General features: G+C 49.8%; 1 protein-coding gene across 1 annotated transcript in view; it reads right to left on the bottom strand.

The window, feature by feature from the left end:
• Positions 1–5,679: 5,679 nt before the first annotated feature.
• The window catches only part of LOC140422212 (cation channel sperm-associated auxiliary subunit epsilon-like), a 289,036-nt gene continuing 272,040 nt past the window's right edge, over positions 5,680–22,675 (bottom strand). Inside the window, exon 19 of the mRNA XM_072507255.1 lies at positions 5,680–6,049. Coding sequence (XP_072363356.1) covers positions 5,911–6,049 — 139 coding nt within the window. The 3' untranslated portion in view covers positions 5,680–5,910. The remainder of the gene's footprint in view (positions 6,050–22,675) is intronic.

Below are 22,675 nucleotides of genomic sequence, written 5' to 3'. Positions count from 1 at the left end.
CTCAGGTGAATGAAGAGGTATGTTCCAGAAACATATATATAGACAGATTCAAGGATGCCAGACAATGCTTGGAATGCGAGCATTAGCAGGTGATTAAATCTTTACAGATCCAGAGATGGGGTAACCCCAGGTTAAAGAGGTGTGAATTGTGTCAAGCCAGAACAGTTGGTAGGATTTCGCAGGCCAGATGGTGGGGGATGAATGTAATGTGACATGAATCCCAGGTCCCGGTTGAGGCTACACTCATGTGTGCGGAACTTGGCTACAAGCTTCTGCTCGGCGATTCTGCGTTGTCTCACGTCCTGAAGGCCGCCTTGGAGAACGCTTACCCGGAGATCAGAGGCTGAATGCCCTTGACTGCTGAAGTGTTCCCCGACTGGAAGGGAACATTCCTGCCTGGTGATTGTTGCGCGATGTCCGTTCATTCGTTGTCGCAGCTTCTGCATGGTCTCGCCAATGTACCATGCTTCGGGACATCCTTTCCTGCAGCGTATGAGGTAGACAACGTTGGCCGAGTCGCACGAATATGTACCGTGTACCTGGTGGGTGGTGTTCTCACGTGTAATGGTGGTATCCATGTCGATGATCTGGCACGTCTTGCAGAGATTGCCCTGGCAGGGTTGTGTGGTGTCGTGGTCACTGTTCTGAATGCTGGGTAGTTTGCTGCAAACAATGGTTTGTTTGAGGTTGCGCGGTTGTTTGAAGGCAAGTAGTGGGGTATGGGGATGATCTTGGCAAGATGTTCATCTTCATCGATGACGTGTTGAAGACTGTGAAGAAGATGTCGTAGTTTCTCCGCTCCGGGAAAGTACTGGACGACGAAGGGTACTCTGTCGGTTGTGTCCCATGTTTGTCTTCTAAGGAGGTCGGTGCGGTTTTTTGCTGTGGCGCGTTGGAACTGTCGATCGATGAGTCGAGCGCCATATCCCGTTCGTACGAGGGCATCTTTCAACCTCTGTAGATGTCTGTTACGCTCCTCCTCGCCTGAGCAGATCCTGTGTATACGGAGAGCTTGTCCATAGGGGATGGCTTCTTTAATGTGCTTAGGGTGGAAGCTGGAGAAGTGGAGCATTGTGAGTTAATCCGTGGGCTTGCGGTAAAGCGAAGTACTGAGGTCACCGTCCTTGATGGAGACAAGTGTGTCCAAGAATGCAACTGATTTTGGAGAGTAGTCCATGGTGAGTCTGATGGTTGGATGGAACTTATTGATGTCATCGTGTAGTTGTTTCAGTGATTCTTCGCCGTGGGTCCAAAGGAAAAAAATGTCATCTATGTATCTGGTGTATAACGTCGGTTGAAGGTCCTGTGTGGTGAGTAGGTCTTGTTCAAACTTGTGCATGAAGATGTTGACGTAGTGGGGTGCGAATTTGGTCCCCATGGCTATTCCGTGCGTCTGAAGGAAGAACTTGTTGTCGAAGGTAAAGACGTTGTGATCCAGAATGAAGCGGATGAGTTGCAGAATTGCGTCTGGAGATTGGCAGTTGTCGGTGTTGAGTACTGAGGCTGTTGCAGCAATGCCGTCGTCATGGAGGATGCTGGTGTAGAGTGCCGAGACGTCCATTGTGACGAGGAATGTTCCTGGTTCAACTTGTCCATGGGTGCTGAGTTTTTGTAGGAAGTCCGTTGTGTCATGACAGAAGCTGGGCATACCTTGTATGATGGGTTTCAAGATGCCCTCGATGTAGCCAGAGAGGTTCTCACACAGGGTCCCATTGCCTGAAACGATAGGACGGTCTGGTGTGTTGGCCTTGTGTATTTTCGGGAGGCAGTAGAGATCTCCAATGCAGGGAGTACGTGGGATGAGAACACGTAGGGTGCTCTGAAGATTTGGATCCAAGGTCTTGATCAGTCTGTTGAGTTGGCGGATGTGTTCCTTGGGCGGATCTGAGGGTAACTGTTTGTAGTGTTCTTGGTTGTTGAGTTGTCGGTATACTTCTTTGCAGCAGTCCGTTCTGTTCAGTATGACAGTGGCCCCTCCTTTGTCTGCTGGTTTGATGACGATGCTGCGGTTGGTCTTGAGAGCGCGGATGACATTGCGTTGTGCTTGGGTGACGTTCGGGGCTGTCTTGTGAATGCGACTGATGAATCTGGCATTGACGCGACTCCTGACGGCTTGAGCATACATGTCGAGTCTAGGGCAGCGGCCTTCCGGAGGGGTCCAATTCGACTCTTTCCTCGTCGATTGCCGCACCGCAGATCTCTCGGTCTGCTGTTCCGGTTCATTGGTAGTCTGCTTGGGTTCGCTGTTGGCCTCTTGGGGTCTGTGGAAGAATTCCCGGAGCCTCATTCGCCTGATGTCATTCTTTATGTTAGCTGTGACTTCAACCAGTGGAGAGTTTCCCCCGATTCTCATTAAATCAGGCTTTGTTAGGGCTCCTTGATGCCACATTCAGTCAAGTGCTGCTTTCTCAAGAGTAGTCACTCTCACCTCACTCTTTGCCCATGTTTGGACCAAGGCTATAATGAGGTCAGGAAATGAGTGGCCCTGCAGGTGGAACCCAAACTAAGTGTCAGTAATCCCTTTCCATCACTTTGCTGATCACCAAGAGTAGACTGACTGTAGCGCACAAAGACTCCGAGAGACGAATATAGTGAAGTCGATGAGGCTTTATTAAGCGTGTCTGTTCCCCAGCAGCTCGATAGTAAACTGGCCTGCGGGGGAAGACACCGGCTTCTTATACTTCGCCTTCAGGGCGGAGCTTGAGGTCAACGGCCAACCAGGACCCGGGATCTGTCAGCCAATGACATTAGGGCTTCCAGTCCCACATGACCCCCAATACATACTACCACACTGACGTAGTGGTAATTGGTCAGGTTGGATTTGTCCTGCTTTTTGTTGACAGGACTGTGGTTTTAATTTAAAGTTTCCAATTCTGTTTCAGGCCTGAATTTTAGGCCCGAAACAGAATTGGAAACTTTAAATTGAAACCACAGTCAGAACCACAAACAGGCTTAATGGGAAGTCAAACAGCCAAACTCAAAAACACTGGACAGAGACAGACAGACGGGGCAAGTCTGGGCCTGCCCTGTAAACAAGACATCGGAAGATAGTGGGTCCATTCAAATGGATCGATAGCTGAGGATTGCCCAGATGAAGCCAGACTTCCTGGCACCTAGACAGGTGCAGAAAATGCACCTGCAGATGGTCCCCTGACGGGAGGTTCCTGGTGTGCTGCGGAGTTGCAATTGGCAACTTCATTGGGTGTTGCAACCTCAATGGCTGAGGACCAGAGAAACGTCTGGAAGGGCGCGAAGAGGGGGATAAGAACAAGACACCCAGAGATCCTCCCCAGCGAAGACTCGACACAGAGGCAGCGGAGAAGTCTCAACGGCGGACCAGAGGACAGACAGAAGAGGCATTTGAGACCCATCTTTGCAGACAAGAGCCCTGAGATGACTGAGACTCAGAGGATTGGACCCGCAGCTCATTGGCATCAGTAGTATTAGAATCTTGGGCATATTTTACTTGGGATAATTTGGGAGGATAACTGTTTTGTTGTGTTTGAAAATTAACTTGGATTGAATTGAGAACCTGGACTGGATTCTCCGCCCCGCCGCGCCACATTTCTGTTTCACCCCGCCGGCGGGATGCTCCGTTTCGCCGGCTGGTCAATGGGGTTTCCCATTGTGGGGCAGCCTCACGCCATCGGGAAACCCCCGGGCTGCCGGCAAAATGGAGCATCCCGCCGGCGGAGAATTCAGCCCCCTGTGTCTGTACTTTGTTCATCTTGCAAATGAGGGCACCATGGTAAAACATTTGGATAATAAACTGGGCGAGGTGTCTGAAATTTTACAAACAACAGTTTACAGAGAACAGAAAATAAAGAGGCAATTTTCCACATGCCAGTGTTGATGATGTACCAAATAGCTTGGCGAGAGACACTTCTAGTTCTTGAGCACAAGTCTTCAATCGGGTTGCTGGGATGTTTTTTTTTCATAGAATTTACAGTGCAGAAGGAAGCCATTCGGCCCATCGAATCTGCATCGGCTCTTGGAAAGAGCACCCTACCCAAGGTCAACACCCTATCCCCATAACCCAGTAACCCCACCCAACACTAAGGGCAATTTTGGACACTAAGGGAATGTTTTCATGGCCAATCCACCTAACCTGCACATCTTTGGACTGTGGGAGGAACTCGGAGCACCCGGAGGAAACCCACGCACACATGGGGAGGATGTGCAGATTCCGCACAAACAGTGACCCAAGCTGGAATCGAACCTGGGACCCTGGAGCTGTGAAGCAATTGTGCTATCCACAATGCTACCGTGCTGCCCATGTTGTCAGAGCCAATATGCTTTGCAGTATCCAATGCCTTTAGCCATTTCTTGATACAACATGGAGTGAATCTAACTGGCTGAAGGCTGGCTTCTGTGATGTTTGGGATCCCAAGAAGAGGGAGAAACCGATCATCCATTTGGCACTTCTGGCCGAAAATGGTTGTACATATGTGCTAGGCTCCTCCATCATTGAGGATAGGAGTATTTGTGGTGCCTCCTCCTTCAGTTGTGGGCAGGCGATAGCTCAGTGGTGCTGTCACTGGATAATAATGCAGATGCCCAGACTAATGCTCTGGGGACCCAGATTCGAATCCCACGACAGCATCCTACTTCATGGAAGCAGACAGCCATTGTGTGAAGGTAGTAGGAGATGGTGCTTAGTTGCAGCATCCTGGTGACAGGCTGGAGGGCCATTGGAGCCAGAGTCTTCATGTTCCAGTGAAGGAGACACCATGATGAAAGGCCGCAGCCAATCTCAATCTTATGTAATGTACCTCCTCTAGCAGCTGTGGGCCTCTTCATTTGCGAATGAAATAGGCTTACATTTGGATAGGATGTTTTTCATGGACCACTGGACATCTCAAAGCACTTTACTGCTTTGAAGTGTAGTCACTGTTTTAATGTGGCCAATTAAGGGCCTTCCCCACCATCACTTTGCATTTAATCAGCACATTTGGGTCCCACCACCAGGTGGCGAGACCGTCAGGGTTTCCCTCCTGACAGGCTCTAAGTGGGACATTCATATTTGTGCACATTTTAGCCCATGGATGGGACCCCGGCAGCAATGGCCACCCATGTGGTAAATGTGTCACCTGCCTCTGTAGCCACCTCACCTTCGTCCGGGCCTGCTGGCCCTGTGGCCCCCAGATCCCACTTTCCAGACTTTAAGGGCAAATGCCAGTGATACTCCCTGATTCTCATGGTGGAGCCTCAGCAATTCTTACCACTCCTGTGGCATGGTTGAAGCTGCTGGCTCTCTGATTCACTGACAGCTCTTGGAGAATGGGTGGCAATCCTTGATAGGGTCAGCAGGCAATTAATTGGATGCCACTGACAAGATGCAATTTCATGTTTTTCTGTCTATTGAAGTGGATTCCCTTTCGCTTTTAACCATGGTGGTTGGTCCGTCATTACCAGAAAATCCAATATCTGCCTCTCTGCAGATGCTGCCTGACCTACTTGAGTATTTGCACCGATTCCCGTTTTAATTTCACATTTCCAGCATTCACAGTACTTTGCGTTTGTGAACTGATATAGGAGCAGGATGGGCTCATGGGATTAGAATCATGCAGAGATTAAACAAAAATACAGATTGCCCAACTAATCAGGCTTTTCCCAATTTGGGAATTCTGTGTAATTCTATGCAAAAAGTCCCCAAAAGAAACCTGGAAACAAAGAACATCAAAGCCAGTACTCATTTTATTACCAAAGTTCATGAACAATGTGTGTCATTTAAGACGAGCAACTTTACTGGAAATTAATAACATTACAATGCTTACAGGCATTTCACTAAGTATTATGACCGTTTGACAATTAGATAGTGATATTACATAAACATTTTTTATGGCAAAATAAAGAGTATTATGGGATCTGTAATGCTGGCTCTGCTCTTTGGATTGCATATATTTGTTATCAAGAATATTTATTCATTTGTTTGTAATACAGCATCTCTCCGAAGATCTTCATATACTTATAGTAACTGTAGGCAAAGCTGCAGAGTAGAATAAATATAAAGGACCACACCAAAGAGTTAATTATGGTGCTTTCTTCCCTGTAATGATACAAAATCTTTGATTATTAAGAGTGTCACGATTTCCAGGGAGACCTTTAACCTTTAAAGAGAATATTGACAGTAGCACAGTGGTTAGCACTGTTGCTTCACAGCAGCAGGGTCCCGGGTTCAATTCCCGCTTGGGTCACTGTGCGGCGTCTGCACGTTCTCCCCGTGTCTGCGTGGGTTTCCTCTGAGTGTTCCGGTTTCCTCTCACAAGTCCCGAAAGACATGCAGCAAAGGTAATTTGAATTCTTAATTTCTCCTGATAGTACTGCTTTTACATTTCTGAAATAATATTCATTCTCAAATAGATACTTATTTGATAGCTAGGATCCTGAAGTTATAGCCATCTGATAATAATAATCTTTATTAGTGTCACAAGTAGGCTTACATAAACACTGCAATGAAGTTACTGTGAAAATCCCCTAGTCACCACACCCCGGCGCCTGTTCGGGTACACAGAGGGAGAATTCAAAATGTCCAATTCACCTAGCAGCACGTCTTTCGGGACTTGTGGGAGGAAACTGGAACACCTGGAGGAAACCCAGGCAGACAGGGGGAGAACATGCAGACTCCGCACAGACAGTGACTCAAGAGGGAATCGAACCCGGGTCCCTAATGCTGTGAAGCCACAGTGCTGACCACTGTGCTACCATACCGAACATATGGTAGGGCTGATCTGTGTTAATGGTGTTAGTTGAGGCATGCACCTGAACAAGTGGCCTACTTTCACTGATCTGTTTATTGGCTCTTACATAATCATTTGCTGAATTGTCTAATAAAAATAAATAAATAATCTTTTATTGTCACAAGCAGGCTTACATTAACACTGCAGTGAAGTTACTGAGAAAAGTCCCTAAGTCACGACATTCTAGCACCAGTTTGGGTACACAGAGGAAGAATTCAGAATTTGCAGCTGGTATGGGGGAATTGAACCCGCGCTGCTGGCCTTGTTCTGCATCATAAACCAGCTGTCTAGCCCACTGAGCTAAACCAGCTCCTTGGATGTTAAATGCAGAGCAGATTTACACAGATTAAAGTACATAGAACATAGAACGATACAGCGCAGTACAGGCCCTTCGGCCCACGATGTTGCACTGACATGGGAAGTCAAAAAACAAAAGCCATCTAACCTACACTATGCCATTATCATCCATATGCTTATCCAATAAACTTTTAAATGCCCTCAATGTTGGCGAGTTCACTACTGTTGCAGGTAGGGCATTCCACGGCCTCACCACTCTTTGCGTAAAGAACCTACCTCTGACCTCTGTCCTATATCTATTACCCCTCAGTTTAAGGCTAAGTCCCCTCGTGCTAGCCATTTCCATCCACGGGAGAAGGCTCTCACTGTCCACCCTATCTAACCCCCTGATCATTTTGTATGCCTCTATTAAGTCTCCTCTTAACCTGCTTCTCTCTAACGAAAACAACCTCAAGTCCATCAGCCTTTCCTCATAAGATTTTCCCTCCATACCAGGCAACATCCTGGTAAATCTCCTCTGCACCCGCTCCAAAGCTTCCACGTCCTTCCTATAATGCGGTGACCAGAACTGTACTCTAAATGCGGCCGTACCAGAGTTTTGTACAGCTGCAACATGACCTCATGACTCCGGAACTCAATCCCTCTACCAATAAAGGCCAACACTCCATAGGCCTTCTTCACAACCCTATCAACCTGGGTGGCAACTTTCAGGGATCTATGTACATGGACACCTAGATCCCTCTGCTCATCCACACTTCCAAGAACTTTACCATTAGCCAAATATTCCGCATTCCTGTTATTCCTTCCAAAGTGAATCAGCTCACACTTCTCTACATTAAACTCCATTTGCCACCTCTCAGCCCAGCTCTGCAGCTTATCTATGTCCCTCTGTAACCTGCTACATCCTTCCACACTGTTGACAACACCACCGACTTTAGTGTCGTCTGCAAATTTACTCACCCACCCTTCTGCGCCCTCCTCTAGGTCATTGATAAAAATGACACCCAGCAACGGCCCCAGAACAGATCCTTGTGGTACGCCACTTGTAACTGAACGCCATTCTGAACATTTCCCATCAACCACCACCCTGTCTTCTTTCAGCTAGCCAATTTCTGATCCACATCTCTAAATCTCCCTCAATCCCCAGCCTCCGTATTTTCTGCAATAGCCTACCGTGGGGAACCTTATCAAACGCTTTACTGAAATCCACATACACCACATCAACTGCTCTACCCTCGTCTACCTGTTCAGTCACCTTCTCAAAGAACTCGATAAGGTTTGTGAGGCATGACCTACCCTTCACAAAGCCATGCTGACTATCCCTGATCATATTATTCCTATCTAGATGATTATAAATCTTGTCTCTTATAATCCCCTCCAAGACTTTACCCACAACAGATGTGAGACTCACCGGTCTATAGTTGCTGGGGTTGTCTCTACTCCCCTTCTTGAACAAAGGGACCACATTTGCTATCCTCCAGTCCCCTGGCACTATTCCTGTAGCCAATGATGACATAGAAATCAAAGCCAAAGGCTCAGCAATCTCTTCCCTGGCTTCCCAGAGAATCCTTGGATAAATCCCATCAGGCCCCGGGGACTTATCTATTTTCAGCCTGTCCAGAATTGCCAACACCTCTTCCCTACGTGCCTCAATGCCATCTATTCTAATAGCCTGGGTCTCAGCATTCTCCTCCACAACATTATCTTTTTCCTGAGTGAATACTGACGAAAAATATTCATTTAGTATCTCGCCTATCTCTTCAGACTCCACACACAACTTCCCATCCCTGTCCTTGACTGGCCCTACTCTTACCCGAGTCATTCTTTTATTCCTGACATACCTAAAGAAAGCTTTTGGGGTTTCCTTGATCCTACCTGCCAAATACTTCTCATGTCCCCTTCTTGCTCGTCTTAGCTCTCTCTTTAGATCCTTCCTCGCTACCTTGTAACTATCAAGCGCCCCAACTGAAACTTCACTCCTCATCTTCACATAGGCCTACTTCTTCCTCTTAACAAGAGATTCCACTTCTTTGGTAAACCACGGTTCCCTCGCTCGATGCCTTCCTCCCTGCCTGACCGGTACGTACTTATCAAGAACACGCAGTAGCTGTTCCTTAAACAAGCTCCACATATCCAGTGTGCCCAACACTTGCAGCCTACTTCTCCAACCTATCCCCCCCAAGTCATGTCTAATGGCATCATAATTGCCCTTCCCCCAGGTATAACTCTTGCCCTGCGGGGTATACTTATCCCTTTCCATCATTAACGTAAATGTCACCGAATTGTGGTCACTGTCCCCAAAGTGCTCACCTACCTCCAAATCTCACACCTGGCCTGGTTCATTACCCAAAACCAAATCCAATGTGGCCTCTCCTCTTGTTGGCCTGTCAACATATTGTGTCAGGAAACCCTCCTGCACACATTGTACAAAAAACGACCCATCTAATGTACTCGAACTATATCTTTTCCAGTCAATATTTGGAAAGTTAAAGTCTCCCATAATAACTACCCTGTTACTTTCGCTCTTATCCAGAATCATCTTCGCCATCCTTTCCTCTACATCCCTATAACTATTTGGAGGCCTATAGAAAACTCCCAACAGGGTGACCTCTCCTTTCCTGTTTCTAACCTCAGCCCATACTACCTCGGAAGAAGAGTCCCCATCTAGCATCCTCTCCGCCACCGTAATACTGTTCTTGACTAGCAGCGCCACACCTCCCCCTCTTTTGCCTCCTTCTCTGAGCTTACTAAAACACCTAAACCCCAGAACCTGCAACATCCATTCCTGTCCCTGCTCTATCCATGTCTCCGAAATGGCCACAACATCGAAGTCCCAGGTACCAACCCATGCTGCCAGTTCCCCTACCTTATTTTGTATACTCCTGGCATTGAAGTAGACACACTTCAAACCACCTACCTGAACACTGGCCCCCTCCTGCGAAGTCAAATCTGTGCTCCTGACCTCTATACTCTCATTCTCCCGTACCCTAAAACTACAATCCAGGTTCCCATGCCCCTGCTGCATTAGTTTAAACCCCCCCAAAGAGCACTAACAAATCTCCCCCCCAGGATATTTGTGCCCCTCAGGTTCAGATGTAGACCATCCTGTCTGTAGAGGTCCTACCTTCCCCAGAAAGAGCCCCAGTTATCCAGAAATCTGAATCCCTCCGCCTGCACCATCCCTGTAGCCACGTGTTTAATTGCTCTCGCTCCCTATTCCTCATCTCTTTATCACGTGGCACGGGCAACAACCCAGAGATAACAACTCTGTTTGTTCTCGTTCTGAGCTTCCATCCTAGCTCCCTGAAAGCCTGCCTGACATCCTTGTCCCCTTTCCTACCTCTGTCGTTAGTGCCAATGTGGACCACGACTTGGGGCTGCTCCCCCTCCCCCTTAAGGACCCGGAAAACACGATCCGAGACAATATATTTATTTAAATCAGAGCTGTGAAATGTTTACAGAACCAGTTTCTGTTGTACAGGCAGAGCACAAATTAGGAAATTCATAATAATAATCTTTATTGTCACAAGTAGGCTTACATTAACACTTCAATGAAATTACTGTGAAACGCCCCTAGTCACCACACTCCGGCACCTGTTCGGGTACACAGAGGGAGAATTTAGAATGTCCAAATCACCTAACAGCACGACTTTCGGGACTTGTGGGAGGAAACCGGAGCACCCGGAGGAAACCCACGCAGACATGGGGAGAACGTGCAGACTCCGCACATACAGTGACCCAAACCGGGAATCGAACCTGGGACCCTGGAGTGCTAACCACTGTGCTACCTTGCAATCCCACACCATGATTTTATGTCCGTTGGTTTTAATAAACACAAAAACACACACTGGGGCCTAAATTTTCTGGCCCTTCCCACCAGTGGGCTCATCCAAAGAAAATACCCCGCAGCAGGTTCCCCAGCAACGCGGCAGGCGAACAATGCAAATGGCCATTGACTTAGACCGGATAGAAAGATTCCGCCAGCGTCCAAGAGCGAGCTGCCTCTGGTACCAGAAAACTTGCTGTTGGGGCTGGAAAATCCCAGCCTGGGAGTGAGTAGTTCCTCAATGGGTGCCATGTTGGTGGATTTCTTGTAGCAATATCAAAAATAAACATTTGGCAGATTCAATTAAAATGATGGACTGAATTTTCACTTTGGGGCATGGAAACAAGTGCTGGTATTGCTTCCTGGTTTTAGACTCATTCTACGGGGCAGTTACTGGTCTGAGAGTTTACTAATGTGTGCCAATAATTGGCATGGAGAATTGTTCCCAATTGAGGCTGGTAAACATGCTCAGGTACTGGTGAGTTCATAATTTGTATTCACAGTTTAAAAAATTATATGAAGGGATTTGCTGTTTTTTTTTAGTTAAGGAGCAATTTAGCGTGGTCAATTCACCTAACCTGCACATCTGTGGGTTGTGGGGGTGAGACCAATGTAGACACGGGGAGAATATGCAAACTCCACACGGACAGTAATCCGGGGGCAGGATTGAACCTGGATCCTCGGCACCGTGAGGCAGCCGTGCTAACCAGGGTTCAGCTGTTTTTGATGAGGTTACCAAATAGAAATTTGATTGTTTTTATAACAGAGGGAACATTTGCTGTTTTTTTAAATGTCTGTTGAGTTTTTTTCCAGTATGAAATGTGTTTAAGTGACAATTCTATTAGATTATCAGAAGTTCATTTTTTTCATATATATTTCAAAGTTGGCCCACTGCTATTTCATGATTCCTGAGATCTGTCTATGGTAGATATTGGGTGAGTGGCTAAGGAGGTGGCATGAGGATACGAGGGAATATGTGGGTGGGTGAGGGGCCTTGGAAGTGGCATGGTGCATGGAAGGTTCAGGGATAGTAGGTAGAAGATGAGAGGATTAGAGGGCTTAACTGCTTTTAATACTGCTTGGTCAGAAAGACCAAGGAACTGATCATCGACTTCAGGTAGCGTAGCATGACACACACTCCCATCTGCATCAATGGCTCCGAAGTGGAGATGGTTGATAGCTTTAAGTTCCTGGGGGTCACCATCACCAATGGTCTGTCATGATCCACTCACATTGATTCAACAGTCAAGAAAGCCCAACAATGTCTCGACTTCCTATGGAAGCGAAATAAATTTGGCATGTCTGCATCGACTCTCAGAAACATCTACAGATGTGCGATAAAGAGCATCCTATCCGGCTGCATCACAGCCTAATATGGCAACTGCTCGGTCCAAGACGGCAAGAAACTGCAGAATGTGGTGAACTCAGCCCAACGAATCACATAAGCTTGCCACCCCCAAATTGATTCGGTATACACCTTCCGCTGCCTCAGGAAGGCAGACAGGATTATCAGAGACCCCTCCCACCCAGGCATTGCCTTCTTCCAGATGCTTCCATCAGGCAGAAGGCACAGAAGCCTGAAGACCCGCACATCCAGACATAGGAACAGCTTCTTCCCCACAGCTACAAGACTCAATGACTCCCCCTCGGACTGATCTGTTCCCTGTAAGAACACTATTCACGATGCCCTATGCTGCTCTTGCTCAGGTATTTGCTGTTTGGCCCCTTGTTCCACACTGTAACCAATCGCTGTTTGTCGATGTACCATTTGTCAATGTTCTCTGTTGATTATTCATTTTGTTTATTATGTACGTACTGTGTACACTCCCTTGTCCGCAGAAAAATACTTTTCACTGTACTTTGGTACATGTGACAATAAATCAAATCAAAAATCAAACAAAGTGCCAGAGAACTGAGGTGGGCCTTCTGATCAGCCTGTCTTGGCATTCGTCTGCCCCAGTCGCTGCCTACGATCTGGTTCTGGGGTGGGCAGCACAGTAACATAGTGGTTAGCACAGTTGCTCCACAGCCATGCTAAATTGCCCTTAGTGTCCAAAAAGGTTAAGTGTGAGCTACTGGGTTACGGGGATAGGTAGATAGGTGGGCTTGAGTAGGGTGCTCTTTGTAAGGGCCAGTGCAGACTCGATGGGTCGAATGCCTCCTTCTGCACTGTAAATTCTATGATTCTATGGTGAGCCAAACACTCTCCTGCCCCAGCCTCCCAGAGGAAAATAGGCCCTTTAAACAAAGGAAGGAAGTTTCCAAATTCAAGCTAGGTGATCAGTTCTGAAGATCTACCCCCAGGTTTTAAAAAATAAAATTAAGTTAAAGCCAGACCACTACTGTTGAGTGGCATGTGGGAGGCGTGGTTTGGGGGAATGAGGTAAGTCAACCTTTAAAAGCACTTGTCTTTGCAGGGGCAGGCCAGTCGATTTCGGCGGCGTGAGAACAGCTGGTGAGTGGTGAGTCAGTTTCAGCGGGAGCATTGCGGAAGGAGGTTGCTGGGAGGTAAGTCAACCTTTAAAAGCACTTGTCTTTGCAGGGGCAGGCCAGTCGATTTCGGCGGCGTGAGAACAGCTGGTGAGTGGTGAGTCAGTTTCAGCGGGAGCATTGCGGAAGGAGGTTGCTGGGAGGTAAGTCAACCTTTAAAAGCACTTGTCTTTGCAGGGGCAGGCCAGTCGATTTCGGCGGCGTGAGAACAGCTGGTGAGTGGTGAGTCAGTTTCAGCGGGAGCATTGCGGAAGGAGGTTGCTGGGAGGTAAGTCAACCTTTAAAAGCACTTGTCTTTGCAGGGGCAGGCCAGTCGATTTCGGCGGCGTGAGAACAGCTGGTGAGTGGTGAGTCAGTTTCAGCGGGAGCATTGCGGAAGGAGGTTGCTGGGAGGTAAGTCAACCTTTAAAAGCACTTGTCTTTGCAGGGGCAGGCCAGTCGATTTCGGCGGCGTGAGAACAGCTGGCTGGTTAGTCAATTTCAGCAGGAGCTGAGAATTTTTCTTTTTTTTTTTATTTTATTTTAAATTAGTTTTTTAGGCGGGAACAGGAAGTCGACCCGCGGACGTCTGGGAAGACCCTCCCCAATAAATTCTGATGGAGAGGAAACCCGAGACACTACACGTGTAGTGTCTCCCACCCGCCCTCCTCCTCTAACCTAATAATAAAACCCATTGGTCTGAGGTAAGTACCATATTTTGTTATATTGTTATTATTTTTTAGCCAGATCTTGGTAGAAAGTTAGAGGAATGGCAGGGAAGGGAGTGCAATGTTCCTCCTGCAGGATGTTTGAGGTGAGCGATGCAGTTAGTGTCCCTGCTGATTTTACCTGCAGGAAGTGCTGCCATCTCCAGCTCCTCCAAGACCGAGTTAGGGAACTGGAGCTGGAGTTGGAAGAACTTCGGATCATTCGGGAGGCAGAAGGGGTCATAGATAGCAGCTTCAGGGAATTAGTTACACCAAAGATTGGAGATAGGTGGGTAACTGTAAGAGGGACTGGGAAAAAACAGTCAGTGCAGGGATCCCCTGCGGTCGTACCCCTGAGAAACAAGTATACCGCTTTGGATACTTGTGGGGGGGGGGACTTACCAGGGGTAAGCCATGGGGTACGGGCCTCTGGCACGGAGTCTGTCCCTGTTGCTCAGAAGGGAAGGGGGGAGAGGAGCAGAGCATTAGTAATTGGGGACTCTATAGTCAGGGGCACAGATAGGAGATTTTGTGGGAGCGTGAGAGACTCACGTTTGGTATGTTGCCTCCCAGGCGCAAGGGTACGTGATGTCTCGGATCGTGTTTTCCGGGTCCTTAGGGGGGAGGGGGAGCAGCCCCAAGTCGTGGTCCACATTGGCACCAACGACATAGGTAGGAAAGGGGACAAGGATGTCAGGCAGGCTTTCAGGGAGCTAGGATGGAAGCTCAGAACTAGAACAAACAGAGTTGTTATCTCTGGGTTGTTGCCCGTGCCACGTGATAGTGAGATGAGGAATAAGGAGAGAGAGCACTTAAACACGTGGCTACAGGGATGGTGCAGGCGGGAGGGATTCAGATTTTTGGATAACTGGGGCTCTTTCTGGGGAAGGTGGGACCTCTACAGACAGGATGGTCTACATCTGAACCTGAGGGGCACAAATATCCTGGGGGGGAGATTTGTTAGTGCTCTTTGGGGGGGTTTAAACTAATGCAGCAGGGGCATGGGAACCTGGATTGTAGTTTTAGGGTAAGGGAGAATGAGAGTATAGAGGTCAGGAGCACAGATTTGACATCGCAGGAGGGGGCCAGTGTTCAGGTAGGTGGTTTGAAGTGTGTCTACTTCAATGCCAGGAGTATACGAAACAAGGTAGGGGAACTGGCAGCGTGGGTTGGTACCTGGGACTTCGATGTTGTGGCCATTTCGGAGACATGGATAGAGCAGGGACAGGAATGGATGTTGCAGGTTCCGGGGTTTAGGTGTTTTAGTAAGCTCAGAGAAGGAGGCAAAAGAGGGGGAGGTGTGGCGCTGCTAGTCAAGAGCAGTATTACGGTGGCGGAGAGGATGCTAGATGGGGACTCTTCTTCCGAGGTAGTATGGGCTGAAGTTAGAAACAGGAAAGGAGAGGTCACCCTGTTGGGAGTTTTTTATAGGCCTCCTAATAGTTCTAGGGATGTAGAGGAAAGGATGGCGAAGATGATTCTGGATATGAGCGAAAGTAACAGGGTAGTTATTATGGGAGACTTTAACTTTCCAAATATTGACTGGAAAAGATATAGTTCGAGTACAATAGATGGGTCGTTTTTTGTACAGTGTGTGCAGGAGGGTTTCCTGAAACAATATGTTGACAGGCCAACAAGAGGCGAGGCCACGTTGGATTTGGTTTTGGGTAATGAACCAGGCCAGGTGTTGGATTTGGAGGTAGGAGAGCACTTTGGGGACAGTGACCACAATTCGGTGACGTTTACGTTAATGATGGAAAGGGATAAGTATACACCGCAGGGCAAGAGTTATAGCTGGGGGAAGGGCAATTATGATGCCATTAGACTTGGGGGGGATAAGGTGGAGAAGTAGGCTGCAAGTGTTGGGCACACTGGATAAGTGGGGCTTGTTCAAGGATCAGCTACTGCGTGTTCTTGATAAGTATGTACCGGTCAGACAGGGAGGAAGGCGTCGAGCGAGGGAACCGTGGTTTACCAAGGAAGTGGAATCTCTTGTTAAGAGGAAGAAGGAGGCCTATGTGAAGATGAAGTGTGAAGTTTCGGTTGGGGCGATGGATAGTTACAAGGTAGCGAGGAAGGATCTAAAGAGAGAGCTAAGACGAGCAAGGAGGGGACATGAGAAGTATTTGGCAGGAAGGATCAAGGAAAACCCAAAAGCTTTCTATAGGTATGTCAGGAATAAGCGAATGACTAGGGAAAGAGTAGGACCAGTCAAGGACAGGGATGGGAAATTGTGTGTGGAGTCTGAAGAGATAGGCGAGATACTAAATGAATATTTTTCGTCAGTATTCACTCAGGAAAAAGATAATGTTGTGGATGAGAATGCTGAGCCCCAGGCTAATAGAATAGATGGCATTGAGGTACGTAGGGAAGAGGTGTTGGCAATTCTGGACAGGCTGAAAATAGATAGGTCCCCGGGACCTGATGGGATTTATCCTAGGATTCTATGGGAGGCCAGGGAAGAGATTGCTGGACCTTTGGCTTTGATTTTTATGTCATCATTGGCTACAGGAATAGTGCCAGAGGACTGGAGGACAGCAAATGTGGTCCCTTTGTTCAAAAAGGGGAGCAGAGACAACCCCGGCAACTATAGGCCGGTGAGCCTCACGTCTGTAGTGGGTAAAGTCTTGGAGGGGATTATAAGAGACAAGATTTATAATCATCTAGATAGGAATAATATGATCAGGGATAGTCAGCATGGCTTTGTGAAGGGTAGGTCATGCCTCACAAACCTTATTGAGTTCTTTGAGAAGGTGACTGAACAGGTAGACGAGGGTAGAGCAGTTGATGTGGTGTATATGGATTTCAGCAAAGCGTTTGATAAGGTTCCCCACGGTAGGCTATTGCAAAAAATACGGAGGCTGGGGATTGAGGGTGATTTAAAGATGTGGATCAGAAATTGGCTAGCTGAAAGAAGACAGAGGGTGGTGGTTGATGGGAAATGTTCAGAATGGAGTACAGTCACAAGTGGAGTACCACAAGGATCTGTTCTTGGGCCGTTGCTGTTTGTCATTTTTATCAATGACCTAGAGGAAGGCGCAGAAGGGTGGGTGAGTAAATTTGCAGACGATACTAAAGTCGGTGGTGTTGTCGATAGTGTGGAAGGATGTAGCAGATTACAGAGGGATATAGATAAGCTGCAGAGCTGGGCCGAGAGGTGGCAAATGGAGTTTAATGTAGAGAAGTGTGAGGTGATTCACTTTGGAAGGAATAACAGGAATGCGGAATATTTGGCTAATGGTAAAGTTCTTGAAAGTGTGGATGAGCAGAGGGATCTAGGTGTCCATGTACATAGATCCCTGAAAGTTGCCACCCAGGTTGATAGGGTTGTGAAGAAGGCCTATGGAGTGTTGGCCTTTATTGGTAGAGGGATTGAGTTCCGGAGCCGGGAGGTCATGTTGCAGCTGTACAGAACTCTGGTACGGCCGCATTTGGAGTATTGCGTACAGTTCTGGTCACTGCATTATAGGAAGGACGTGGAGGCTTTGGAGCGGGTGCAGAGGAGATTTACCAGGATGTTGCCTGGTATGGAGGGAAAATCTTACGAGGAAAGGCTGATGGACTTGAGGTTGTTTTCGTTGGAGAGAAGAAGGTTAAGAGGAGACTTAATAGAGGCATACAAAATGATCAGGGGGTTGGATAGGGTGGACAGTGAGAGCCTTCTCCCGCGGATGGATATGGCTGGCACGAGGGGACATAACTTTAAACTGAGGGGTAATAGATATAGGACAGAGGTCAGAGGTAGGTTCTTTACGCAAAGAGTAGTGAGGCCGTGGAATGCCCTACCTGCTACAGTAGTGAACTCGCCAACATTGAGGGCATTTAAAAGTTTATTGGATAAACATATGGATGATAATGGCATAGTGTAGGTTGGATGGCTTTTGTTTCGGTGCAACATCGTGGGCCGAAGGGCCTGTACTGCGCTGTATTGTTCTATGTTCTATGTTCTAAGGCTCTGGGTTCTGGTTGCACCTGCACTCTTCAGCAGGCAGGTTGGGTGGACCTAGTTGTAGGCTTACTTGCTCCCCCACCCAAACTCCAGTCACTGGCTGGGTATCTGCCTTCAGGTAGTGGAACTGTAGGAGATGGAACTCACGTCCCCCTTGCCCAGCCCTAGGAAAGCCCAAAAATCCCCTTTTAGCACACAAACCCCGCGTATCCACCTACACCCCAAAGAGCCCTCATTTCGAGTGAAAGTCCCATCCAAATATATACAACATTGGGTCCTTTAGCCCATACACCCGCACGCAGCGAAACAAAAAAGAAGAAAATACAGTCATGAGGTTACATCGGCACATGACCATTCCTCAATTTGTCAGTTCTGCCACAGTCCTTCTGCCTTCGCAAACTCCTCCGCTACTTCCGCCGTTCCAAAATAAAAGTCCCTGAGCTTGTAAGTCACCCTCAGCTTCGCTGGCTATACAATGCCACACTGCACCTTGCTAATCTACAGTGCCCTCTTCACCCGGTTGAAGGCAGCCCGCCTCCTCGCCAGCTCCACCGTAAAGTCCTGGTATACACGTATACCAGTTCCAGCCCACTGCACCACCCGCTTCTGCTTGTCCCAGCTCAGGACCTTCTCCTTCACACTGTACCTACGGAAGCACAGAGTCATTACCCTTGGCAGCTCACTCGCCTTTGGTACAGGCCTCCACGACCGATGAGCCCGATCCAGTTCATATCGGGAGGGATCCTCCCCCTCCCCCAATAGTTTCGCCAGCATCGTGGCAAAATACTCAGTCGGCCTCGGTCCTTCAACTCCTTCAGGCAGCCCCACAATCCTCAAATTCTGTCGCCTTGATCTGTTTTCCAGGTCTTCCATTTTTCCTCGCAGATCTTTGTTAATGTCCATCACCTTCCTCATCTCCTTCCCCATTGAGGCAAGTTGATCACCGTGCTGCAATAATGTCTCCTCCACTTCCTTCAGCGCCTCCCCTCGCTCTCGCACCTCCGCCACTGCGCTCGCCACCGCTGTCATCACCGGAGAAATCGCGTCCTCCACCAGCGCACTCAAAACCTCTCTCATCTCCTTCCTCATTGTCTCCATGTATTTTGCAAACTGCCTTTCGAATTCCGCAGCCATCACCTTAGTTATTTCTTCAGCCATAAGCAATGCGGCCTCCACTGGTGCTCCGGCCTCCATTTTCCTTTCCACTCCCCGACGGACGTTCAGCTGTTTTCCTTACAGACGTTCTTTTGCTCACCCTCGACATCTTTCTTCACTGTGCCTTCACTCTGCCGTCTCTGTGCCTTTTCCCTGCTTTTGCCGCCGCCGTGGACCCTGGGACCGGGCTTAAAGCCCCGAAAATGCCGTTCCCGAACGGGAGCCCTCCATTGTGCGGCCGCTTCCCGCCCGCCGTTACCGGAAGTCTGGTTCTCTGCTAATTAAAGTCTTTGTATTACCAATCATCTCTCTCAAGTTGTAACTGAGGGTATCTCAATTTACTTAGCAGATTACTTCAAGATGGACAGCGGTCTAAAGCCGGAGAAACCCAATTTGGACGCTCGGTCGCCGGAGGCCGCTGAAATTTTTAAATACTGACTTCGGTGTTTTGAGGCCTACCCGAACTCCTCAGACACTCCAGTCGATGGACCTCGCAAGCTGAGCTTACTACATGCCCAGGTGGGCCACAGACTCTCCTCCGCGATCGAAAAGGCCACCACGTATGAGGCGGCGGTCGAAATCCTGCAGAAGTGCTTCGTTAAGCCAATAAACGAGGTACACGCCTGGCATTTGCTCTCGACCTGCCGGCAGCGGTCCGGGGAAACGCTGGACGAGTACGTGGAAAGACTTACCGCGCTCGCTAGGAACTGCGAGGAGGTGACGGCAGAAATCCATATGAACTTGCACATCCGAGATGCTTTCGTGTCCGGTATATGATCCACATACATCAGGCAGCGACTCCTCGAAGACAGAGCAAAAGACCTCCAAGACCGCACGTACTCCGCGGATCTTGTGAGCCCCTCTCGATCCCCTCCAGACTCGGCCACGCTGCAGGCCTGCGCCGCGCGGCGACCCGCTCACACCGGGAGCACACCGTGCTATTTCTGTGGGCAAGGCCAGCACCCACGTCAGCGTTGCCCAGCCCGCTCCGCTATCTGCAACGACTGCGGAAAGAAGGGGCATTTCGCAAAGGTCTGCCTAGCTGGGCCCAAGGTCCAGAAAAAAAAGTCTCATCGGGCCCAAAAACCGAGCTCCCAGGCCCACAGGCCCGCAACACGGACGCGCGGCGGCCGGACACACCCCCTTCTGACGCATCATCGGCCTTGTGCGAGTCATGGGGGCGGCCATCTTCAAAATCCGACACGTGCGACCGATGGCGGTGGCCATTTTGTGACTCCGGGTGGCCATTTTGTGAGTCCGACTCAACTGAGGACTCTGACTACCCGCAACTAGCAGCGATCACTCTTGATCAATCACGGCCAAAGCACCTACGGGACTCCATGATGCAGGTCCAAATCAACAGGCGCGACACCCCCTGCCTTTTTGACTCCGGGAGTACGGAGAGCTTTATTCACCCAGAAACGGTAAGGCGCTGCTCCTTGCGCACCTATCCCGCCTCCAAAACTATCACCCTCGCGTCCGGGTCCCACTCGGTCCAAATCGCGAACCTCGCGATCCAGGGCGCCGAATACTCCCGTTTTAAACTTTATATCCTCCCTCACCTCTGCGCCCCCCTGCTGCTCGGTCTGAACTTTCAGTGTAGCCACCAAAGCCTGACACCGAAGTTCAGCGGACCCCTGCCCCCACTCACAATATGCAGCCTGGCTGTGGTAATACCAGGTATTGCAGGACCAAAGAGAGGAATAACCATTGGCTAGACCGCAGGGTCTACCATTGGGCAATGTACATAGCCACGCCCTGAGAGGCGGAGTATAAGAACCTGTGCCGTCCCCAGCAGCCTTCACTTCTGTAACTTCGCTGCTGGGTACTGTTCTATCTGATTAAAGCTGAATCGATATGACTCCATGTGGACTCGAGCGTATTGATTGTGTATCAATTTAAACAGATAAGTACTTTGAAGGATGGATCTCCGCATCAAGCCGGCGTGCCTTCAGCTCAGCCCGCACGCAGAAAACTCCACCGAGATTTTTAAACATTGGCTGGCATGCTTCCAGAGCTACCTCGAGACGGCTGCCGACACCCCCACGGAAAGGCAGAAAATGCACCTCCTACGCTCGCGGGTCGGCCCGGCGAGCTACCCCCTGATCGAAGGGGCGCCGAACTATGATAAAGCCATGGAATTGCTGGAAGGACACTACATTCGTCCACTCAATCAAGTCTACGCCCGTCACCTGCTGGCAACGAGATGGCAGAGCCCAGAGGAGACACTAGAAGATTTCTACAGGGCGCTGATAGTGCTGGGCCATAACTGCGGCTGCCCAGCGGTGACGGCGGGCGAGCACTCCGAACTTTTAATTCGAGACGCCTTCGTGGCAGGTATGATATCCCCCGATAATCGCCGAAGGCTGCTCGAGATGGAGACGCTGGGCCTCGCTGAGGCCCGGGCCCTGGCAGGGTCTATGGACGTGGCGTACCGAAACGCCCTGGCTTACGCCCCGCGCCCTCCTGGGCTGCGTGGCACACCACCGTGGCAGCCCCCCAACTTACCCGCCTAACCCCCAGACTAACCCGCAAACTCCGCAGGCCTGCGCGGCAAGGCGCCCCGCTACAGCCGCCGGCCAACGCTGCTTCTTCTGCGGCCAGGCGAATCACCCGCGCGCGGGCTGCCCGGCTCGCACCCCACCTGCAAAGGGTGTGGCAAGAAAGGCCACTATGCCGCGGTCTGCCTCGCCCACGCGGTAAACGCGGTGTCCAACGACTACCCTCAGCCATTCCTCCAGCCGCCCGCCGCGCAACCACAGCCCTTCCGACACGCTGGAGCAGCGTGCGCCGCCAGTTCGCCCCTCCCCGCCGCCATCTTCCGAGTCCCCGAGCTCCATGTACGATCCATGGCTGGCGCCATCTTGGATGGGGCCACAAGCCCCCAGCGCGACTGGCTACGCGCCGCCCGACCAAAACACGGTGTTGCAGCTGGCCTCCGACACGCTGGAGCAGCATGCGCCGCCGGTTTGCCCCTCCCCGCCGCCATCTTCCGAGTCACCGAGCTCCACGTGCGATCCATGGCCGGCGCCATCTTGGATGGGGTCTCAAGCCCCCTGCACGGCTCCCTCCCTGCCGCCATTTTGTTCCTCCCCGCCACCATCCTCGGAGTCCCCGGACTCCATGTGCGATTCATGGACGGCGCCATCTTGGATGGGGCCTCAAGCCCCCAACACGGCTGACGATGCGCTGCCCGATCTTCACTCCTTGCTGCAGCTGGCCTCCGTCACCCTGGACCAGAGTCGGCCCGGAACACTAGCAAAGGCCACCACGACGATCGGCATCAACGACCACGTGACGGCATGCCTCATCGACTCCGGGAGCACGGAGAGTTTCGTCCACCCCGACACGGTAAGGCACTGTTCTCTGGTCATCTACCCCACCCAACAATGGATCTCCCTGGCCTCCGGGTCACACGCGGTGCAGATCACAGGGTTCTGCCTCGCGAACCTTACCATCCTAGGCAGGGAATTCCGCAATTTCCGCCTATACGTGCTGCCGCACCTCTGCGCAGTCACCCTTCTGGGACTGG

The sequence above is a fragment of the Scyliorhinus torazame genome, chromosome 1, assembly GCF_047496885.1.
Source record: "Scyliorhinus torazame isolate Kashiwa2021f chromosome 1, sScyTor2.1, whole genome shotgun sequence".
NCBI lineage: Eukaryota > Metazoa > Chordata > Chondrichthyes > Carcharhiniformes > Scyliorhinidae > Scyliorhinus > Scyliorhinus torazame.
The sequence above is the reverse complement of the archived record's forward strand: the minus strand, read 5'-3'. Positions and strand labels throughout refer to the sequence as shown.